Source organism: Prionailurus bengalensis, chromosome A3 (assembly GCF_016509475.1).
Source record: "Prionailurus bengalensis isolate Pbe53 chromosome A3, Fcat_Pben_1.1_paternal_pri, whole genome shotgun sequence".
Classification (NCBI taxonomy): Eukaryota; Metazoa; Chordata; class Mammalia; order Carnivora; family Felidae; genus Prionailurus; species Prionailurus bengalensis.
The window spans coordinates 79707174-79716284 of record NC_057354.1 but is presented as its reverse complement, the minus strand read 5'-3'; the positions used below and the strand labels follow the sequence as shown (position 1 = coordinate 79716284).

At 42.5% G+C, this 9111-nt stretch overlaps 1 protein-coding gene across 2 annotated transcripts in view; it reads left to right on the top strand.

The window, feature by feature from the left end:
- The first annotated feature begins 1366 nt into the window (after nt 1–1366).
- Nucleotides 1367–9111, top strand: part of XPO1 (exportin 1) — a 45760-nt gene continuing 38015 nt past the window's right edge. The window contains exons 1-2 of one of the 2 annotated variants that reach the window (XM_043603467.1): nt 1367–2174; nt 5963–6094. In XM_043603467.1, the coding sequence (XP_043459402.1) occupies nt 5969–6094 (126 nt within the window). In that variant the 5' untranslated portion in view covers nt 1367–2174; nt 5963–5968. Of the gene's footprint in view, nt 2175–2567; nt 3009–5962; nt 6095–9111 lie in introns of those variants that run through there. The other variant, XM_043603468.1, reaches the window with a different exon arrangement.

Below are 9111 nucleotides of genomic sequence, written 5' to 3'. Positions count from 1 at the left end.
TTAGGCAGTGAGTAAAAATCTTAGGTGTGAAATATTATGTTGGTAAAATATTATTTTGGTAAATCCAAGAGTTGAGTTACAATTTTTCTTTATGTGAGAATGAGGGAGTTTTTCTTAAGTAGTGCATTAGTGTTAGCTATTGTTGATTGTAATGAATATTTGCTGTTGAAATTGTGGCTTAATAAATCATGATTAAACCTCTCGGTGGCACAATGGGCCTAGAAGATTTTGGTGGGTTACTTTATGTTTCTCAGTAAAGCTGATTTGGAGGGCAGTTGGGGACAAACGAGAGGCAACCACGTGAAAGGCCATGTGCATGTGACTTTCAGGGAAAGTCACTATTTGGGATGATGAAGAATGTGAAGGGCAGCTATGTTGAAAAGAAAAGTCAAGGGCACCTGGTGGGAAGCTGTTGGCATGCACCCTAACCCAGCAAAAATACCGGTTACACCAATTACAGAAATTATAGTTAGTGTCTTAGTTTCTAGGAAGGGTTAGTCCTTGGAGCAAACTCCAGCCTGGAGACACCTAGTTAAAATTTGAAGGAGCCTTGTTCAAGAACCACTCAGGTACCTTTTCCAAGACTCTGAGAAGATCACCAGGCACCAAGAGTGCACGCCCCCATATCTCACCCCAAATTCCTTCAAGGTTATTCTCCCCCTCAACTCCCTGGCCCCAAACGTAGGCCTTTGAAATGGATGAGAGGTCCGAGGCCTACAACTGCCCTCCCCTGCGTTCCTTTCGCTCTTTTTTGCCATCTCCACCTCCTCGATTAAAAAAACAACTGAGTGTGCTCTCCATTCTCAAAGCGCTGCGAGGAGGTGGGTCCCGGTCACTGCAGGCTCGGGCCCCGCAGGTTGGCGGGAGCAGGCAGGGGCGGGCCAGCGCGGGTCCGGAGAAAGCCGAGCGACTGCAGCCGCGCGCCGCGCTCAAACTCGCGCCGCCACCAGCTCACGAGCTGCGCCCCACCCTCTCCGTCACCAAAGGCGCCAGCCAATGAGCGGATCGGAAAGGCCGGGCCTGAGGGCTGAGCTTTGGGAGGGGGAGCAGCGGGAGGGGAACGGGAAGTCGAGGGCGGGCTGCGTTTGATTGACAGGTCGCTCGAACCAATCCTCCGCGCGGCTTCTCTTTGCTCTCTTCTCCGCTGGGCACAGCTCTCCGTCCCACCTCCTCCTCTACCCCCCTCCTCACTCCTTTTCGACCCGCCCCACTTCCCTTCCCCCACTCTGCAGCCAAATCGCTGCTGGAAAGAGGCGGGGGCCGAAGCGGCGGGCTCGTGTGGAGACTTGAGGTGGGATTGACGGGGGATCTGGCCAATAAGAGATAGGTTGATGGCGCGGCAGTGGCTGGAACCGGCCAATGGGCAAGCGGGCTGGGGGCGGAGGCCCAGGTTCCAAACGCTCCGCGGCGCCATGGGCTGAAAACTCAACCGAGATGGAATCTCCCAGTCTGAACCGGTTTCAACCGGTTCCGAGTTTGAGGCACTAGGAGGAGGGGGAGAAGCGGCTGCAGCGGCCGCGGCAGGAGCAGCGGGAGCTACAGCATCAGCAAGAGCAACAGTAGCTACAGCCCCGGCGGCGGTGCCTGTTCCAGTCTTTGCTGCTGCAGTCCGTGCAACCACCCAGAGGGGGAGGGGGGAACCACCAGTCGCTGAGGAGCAGGAGAAGGGGGGAAAGTTTAGGCGAGCCTGGGTGGGGGGGCCCAGCGCCGGAGCCGCGTGAGAGAGGGAGCCGTATTTTGGTAGGGGGGAGTCGGACTGCAACTGGCAGCAGAGCGTCCCCCGACCTTGTGGACTCTATACCCCCTACTCCTGCCGCTCCTGCTGCCGCCTGTGGCTGGAGGGTCCCCCTGGGGCTGAATCTTTGGGACTTGACCCCTTTCCCCTCCCCCTTCCCTCACTCCCCAGCCAGGCGCGAGCATTTATTCCACGGATTAATTCCCCTTCTTTTTTTGGGGGGGGCGGGTGGGTGTGTGTCGTGGGGGGTGTCCCTGAAATAGTAAATATTGTTGAGCTTTTTTTTTTTTGCCCTTATCCTCTTCGTTTTTTTAATTTCCTTTTTTAAGGTGGGAAAACTGTGAAACCCACCTTGATTTCCTCCCCTCTCCCCCCTCCCCACCTTCCCTCGCCCTAATCCCCCGACAAGGAAAGAAGAAGCAGTTGGTTCAATCTCTGGGTAAGTCGACTGTGTCTTCAGGGCCGAGGGTCGGGCGGCGGCCGGGCGGGAGGAGGCCGGCGTGGGGCGCGGCGGCGGCCGCGGGAGGCGAGCCCGGGAGGCGGCGGCGGGCCCACAGCAGAGCCTGCGATTGAATGGAGCCGCTTCTGCCGCTGGGGGATGGAGGCGGGGAGGCGGCCGCGGGAGGGTAGCGCTTGCTGGGTTATTCGCGTGTGCGGGTGGCGGTGGAGGAAGGCGAGGAGCGTGTGATAGTGAAGTGGAGCCGGCGTGGGGGTGGAAGGGCTTCCCCAGCCCAGGGGGCTGGGGAGAAGTTGGGGTGATTTCAGGAACATCTCTGTAAATTATTAGGAGTGGAAGTTTCCAGAAATATTTAGTGCAGCAGCATTGAAACGTCCGCCTGCATCACGTGGCCCCTCGGTGGAGAGCTTGGGATCGGGGGAGGGAGGGGCCGTTGAGTCCCTCCTCCTCCTGCAAGGAAACTCAAAATCTTTCTGGTTTTTTGCAGGGTAGGATTAGAAGTAGGAGAGGTTAGTTGATTGTTCAGAGTCCTGCAATTGGGATTCCGTGCTGTAGTTTGTTGGGGGGGGGGGTGTTGAGTGTGTTAAGTGATCGAATCGCTTGCTTCTGGCTTTGTACGGTGGATGATGCCCTGATTCTCCTTCATTTCGAGGTCTTCGAGTTTGGGGTGGGTGGGAAGAAGTGGTGTAGTAGAGGAAGCTTTAAAGATTTGCCCACCCCGGACCTCCTCTGATCACGCAGAGGCCATGCTGCATAGAGAATGGGGCGGTGAACTTCAGGCGCCTGGTCTAAATGCCTCCTCCGAGTATGGGCGGGGTGAGTGCGTGCTCCGGTATGCTATAGTTAGAAGTGCTGCAAATCGGTTCGGGTGGGAAGCGAGGGGAGGGCGGGCCTTAGTGAGGTGTGTTTCTACTGAATGAAGCAGGCAATTGCCCACACATCTAAGTAGCAGTCTCTCCTTGTAGCGACTTGTTTTTTGACCTACTACTTAGTAATCATAAAGCAACGGTTATAGTTTGGATGGGAGCTGGCAGTGTGTAGCTGCTTGCTTTTTCAGTTTGAAGTGGCACTGAAGGTATTTTGGTAGTCACTTGTAGAGTCACATTGCTGGATAATCCCTTGTATATGCTATCCAGTGAGTGGATTTTAGGATTGAGTGTCCCAAGGAGAAAAGAAAGCGTTTGTGGTTTCACCTCTCCAGCGATGGCTGTTTGCTATCGGGCTGATTGTGTATCGTAAGCGTGTGGGACACTGCTGTTAGTGGAAAGAATGTTTTGGAAGCTGTTTGATTTGGGGGACTAAATGTGCTTGGCATTGACCAGAAAGCCGCCATTTCTGTACAGTTCAAGAATAGGTAGGTCATTTCGAAGATAGTCGGTGGTTTTAAGGATGGCAAACTACTGTATTTAACACAAGCTTCTATTCTAACCCTGATTTTTCACAAGAATTTATCCAGAAGAACTCTGTAAGGACAGTGTGCTTGAAAGTGAAACTTTACAGTCAAATTGTTCTTTTTGTTTGGGTTATTAAATTATGATAGGACTACTTAGAAAAGTTCGTTCAGTTTTTAACCAAAAATTGAAAACTTTTGTTCTGTACATCTTGGTGCTTTGTGGGGGCATTGTTTTTCAGCTTCAATTTTTAGACTGTTCTGATCTTACTGTACTTGAAAAGAGGAAATTTACGTTTGTTGGTGGAATATATATATTTTTGCTTTGATATTAGTATTTTAGTATTTAGAGCAAAGATTTTCATTAATGTGTGTCAGGTATTCTGTTTGTATTGAAAACCTTAAATGCTATAAAAATTTTTGAAATCTTATGAGTTTTTGCTGTCAGTAATGGGCTGAAAGGCGTCGGAGGAATAAAAATCCTTGAACTCTTCATTTTTACGTCATCTGTAACTTAACTGACTCATTTTTTACACTTCTGGGTTTTTTTGTAACTGGCATTATCATTAAGTAAAACATTTGAGTTAAAATTGAAATTGCTGCCATTGTTACGAACATTTTTAAATTGCTATCAAGTAGCCAAGAAATAATGTCTCTTTTCTACCAACCTATTTTGTACAAACATAATCAAGCCACCCACCCATTTCCTTATCCTGGAAGGTTTTTAAGAGGGGGAGAAGTGGAGGTGACCATCTGACCTTTTTAGGTCTAACTACAGTAAACCAGGGGTTCTTAACCTGAGGTTTCATGCATGGCTTTCAAGATGTCCTGCATTTTCTGTAATTGTATACAATATTGTGAGTTTTTAAAATTTGGCAGGCACCATCATGTTCTTCTGATTGTAATGCATTTTGGCCCAAAAAGGTTAAGGAGTACTAATTTAGTCAGTCAGACCTTGAGTAGCACTGGCTTTGAAGAAAAAGCAAAGGAAAGATCTTTATAATGCTGGGCATAAAAATGTGAATGTGTGCCAGCATCTTGATTAGAATCCTCTTAAAAAGATAACGTTGCATATGAACTGGTAGGTTTTAGCCACTATATTATGTGAGGTGAAGAAGCTTATTTTTCTGTTATCATAGAATTTGTATTTATTTGGCAAATAGTTGGCAGGCTTTTATAGCTTTTCACCTTGCCAATGAATACCTGGAAGTTAAGAAAAAAATTCTTCTGACATATCATAAAGTATTTTTTAGACATACATATGTTCAAGGAATTTGTACACTTGTAATTTTAATCTCCAAAATCATTGAGGGTTGAAAGAAACAAAATATATATAAAAATTTTAAGTATAAGTAGACTGAGTATAAAAGTATAAGTAGACTGAGTATAAAAATTTAAAGTTTTGTTGAGTATAAGGGTACCATATTTGATTGACTTGTGGTTCTTGCTAATTTTTGGTATATACACTAGGAAAATTCGTATACCATGTTTAACTTTTAGCATCTTTCTGTTGTTCTTCCCAGCGTATCTTAAAAATTAAGGTAACATGCAATGCAGGGAAAGGAGTTTTACCGAATTGAAAGACCCTTCTTGGCTAGGAAAGGGGAAATCCACTTAAACTTCATCTGTACCTAAAAATTTGAGATTAAGACTTCGAACTGTATCAATTTTTAGGGCCATAAATTCCTAATAGTTTCATTTAAAAATAGGTTGGGGGTGGTGTCTAGATGGTTTGGTCAGTTGAGCATCCAACTTCAGCTTGGGTCATGATCTCACTTTGTTAGTTCCAGCCCCACATTGGGCTTGCTGCTGTCAGCGCAGAGCCAGCTTTGGATCCTCTGTCCCCCTCTCTTTGCCCCTCCCCCACTCCCACTGTCTCAATAAAAAAGATTTAAAAAATAAAGTAAAATAGGTTAGGAGTAATTCTTTATTTTTATAGTTAAGGTTTATTTTGAGAGTGCGCACATGCATGAGCAAGGGAAGGTCAGAGAGGGAGAGAGAGAGAATCAGAGGCAGGCTCTGCACGGATAACGTAGAGCTCCATCGGGCTCAATCTCACAAACTGAGATCAGGACCTAAGCGGAGATCAAGAGTCAGATGCTTAACCCACTAAGCTACCAGACACCCCCAGGGGTAACTTTTTTTTAAATATGAGTAGAACAGTAAGAGTTTTCTGTGGTCTTAAAATAGATCTTAATAACTAAAGCAGTTAGAGTATCTTCACCACTTATTTGCTTTTACTATTTATTTAGATAGCCTTTAAAATACTTGTTAAAATATTTGCAAGAACATGGTTGAAGTAAAATAATATGAATAGAAAGTTCTTGACTGGTAATATCAAAACTTCATAGGCACCTTAAATTTTTTTCTTTATTTACAGTAATCTATGCCAGCAATTATGACAATGTTAGCAGACCATGCAGCTCGTCAGCTGCTCGATTTCAGCCAAAAACTGGATATCAACCTTCTAGACAATGTGGTGAATTGCTTATACCATGGAGAAGGAGCCCAGGTAAAGTAGCTGATCAAAACTTTATAACATTCTTGTAGTATAATGAAGTTGTTCATTTAGAATTAGATTTTAAATTATTACCTTTTTTAAGAGTGTTCCATAGTTTGTATTAACTTGGAAGTATATATCAACCAATGAGAAGTGATCTGGAGAAATTGCAGTATATTTTGACATGGTTAGAGTGAGATATTTTGGAATATTATACTCGTTCTATCTTTCAGAAACCTTTACCGCCATTTAATGAAAGACCCCCCATTTAAAATATTTATTAAATGCTTTGAAGATATAAAGGCTGTACATATTTTATGTGTGTAATATATTTGGAGTAAGGATTCTTGTATTTTTGAAATATGTAAATTACAGAAGTACTTCACAGATAAAACTTGTTTTAAAATTCCCAGCAATACAGAGCATCTTAAGTTATTTGAATTTAAGACTTGTAAAAGTGGTACTGTTAATGTAGGTAGTTATCTTACATATCCATGTTTTGAACAGTTGAAGGCTTGGGGATTTTTTTGTTAAAAACACCCAGTTGAAAGAAAAACGAGAGAGGAATGTTCATAAATGTTTTAATTGTTTTACATTGCAAGAAATTAGGCAGTCTTGAATCTTCACTGGAATTAATCACAAAGAATTTTAAATCAGTGAAGTTTTCTGTTGTTGGATTTAAGTCTTTTAAGGTGATGTAACAAATATTAGTACAATTTTGTTGCCAAAACGTTATGTTTCTAGTAGATAATGTCTAGTAGTTTTGAAGTTACTTATGTTCAAGAGATTAGTTTATATTTGTGTAGTTAAACCCTGAGTACTATCATAACTTTAGAAACCTGAAAGGTAGAAATTCTTTCTTTTATGGACAGTATGAAAAACAGGATGTATAAGTACCAGCCTATGCATAAGTATTTCCATTTCTTTTTGAAATCTAACATTTGTGGTTTTGCTGTATATAATAAAGAGAAAATTTTAAAAGGGGGCCATGAAAGTTGTATGAGCAGTAAAAACTATTCTGCAGACTTTGTGATAAGCTTGTTGGTCCAGTTTTATAACTCCTAGGGGCTTTTGGTCAGCATTCTTGTCTCCAAAAGTCTTCCTGAAAAAGTTATTCCATCCTTACCATGTAGTTGTTTCTTTGTGCTGTGCATTCACTGTGGAGCTTTAAGCTTCATTTCATTCTAACATGCACGTATGGAAAGCAGCTGCTTTTGGAAGAAAGTATGGAAGTAAGGTTGGGCTCAACTCTGAATGTATTCGAAGCACAAGTCTTGTCGCCTTTAGGAAGATGGGCATTTAATTTTGTCACGTTGCTCAGCTGCTGCTGCTGTTTAAATCTTTGTTGTTTTTTAACATGGCTCACAACATCTAAAACTATGATGGATAAACAAAGAGACCGGTGTTTTTCTAGGCTTAAAACTAAGAAGTAGCAGTAATTTTTTTTTTTTTTTTTTTTTTTTTTTTATCATGAAGAACATATTGGTACTGGGATACCTGGCTGGTTCCGTTGAGTTCAAGCCCCATGCTGGGTGTAGAGATTACTAAAAAAATAAAGATAAATACGTATCAGAGGTGATGCCACTTTTAGTAATGTTTCACAGTATTGAGAGTTAATGATTTGTTTTAAATTTGACTTTTGAGTAAAATGTAGGCTTAGAAAAGTTTACATATTTTCTAATTTTGTTCTTTCTTTTTTTTTTTTTTTGAGAGAGAGAGTAGGACAGGGATAGAGAGAGGGAGACTGAGAATCCCAACCCGGCTATCAGCACAGAGCCCGACTTGGGGCTCAAATAAACCATGAGATCTCAACCTGAGCTGAAATCGAGAGTTGGACACTTCTGAGCCAACTGGACACCAACTGAGCCACCCAGGCACCCTTAAATTTTCTATTTATCAAGGCAAAATAAACTTTCCCCAAAATAAGAATTTTATGTTTAGTTATATCATAAGATGAATAGGTTGCGTAAAGATAATTGCAAACTGTTATATTGTAGATAAGGAAATGGAGGCTGAGAGCTTAAAGTCAGCTGAGAACTTTTTTCTAAAAGTCATGTTTTTTAAATTCTAGTTCAGTGTATTTTACATGTGCCACCTTTTGAGGGTCTTATTTTGAATAAAAAGAAGCATAAAGCTGTTGTGGAAAACATGTTTTTAGTGATCGAATCTTGATTTTAGTCCAGTAAGGTTTCTAGTCACTACTCTAGAGTCTCAGCCACAAGGTTACCAACTTATTGAAGACAAAGATAGTGGGGTTTGTAAAACCACCTGTTAGACTACCTGATACTTACAAGGCATTCTATTTAAAAGGTACTTTGGGAAGTATAATGAAGATTTACCATATGTGATGTAAACTCATTGTGTTTTTGTTTTGTTTTGTTTTTTTTCATTTTTTTTTAACGTTTTTATTTTTGAGACAGCATGAGCAGGGGAGGGGCAGAGAGAGAGAGGGAGACGCAGAATCTGAAGTAGGCTCCAGGCTCTGAGCTGTCAGCACAGAGCCCAACGCAGGGCTCGAACTCACAGACTGTGAGATCATGACCTGAGCTGAAGTAGGACACTCAACCGACTGAGCCACCCAGGCACCCCTAAACTCATTGTTTTAAAATACAGTAAGGTTTCTTAATTTTTTCCAGTTTCAAAATAATGTACTAAAAAATGGCAACTAAAGGACTACATAAAAGTATTTTTCTATTTTTAGCCAAGTTAGGCAGCCAGGGGGGGAAAAGATATATAGAAGAGTTGGGTGTTTTCTCCAGTATTGTGTGAGGTGACTTGAACTCAATCTATTGCTTAGCAACTAAAATACTTTCACCATTCAGTAAGTAACACAGGGAGACAACAAATTTTCTTTTCCTTTAGTTGCCTTTTTCTTTTTTAGCTCCTTTTGGAGTTTTAACTTAATAAAAAAATATTATAGAAGGATAGTGTGGTTGGGGCAAAATTAAGACCCTAAGATGGAAATACTAGAAATAACTTCAGAGAGTAAAATGACCACTAAAAGGAAGGGACATGATTTATGCAGAGTT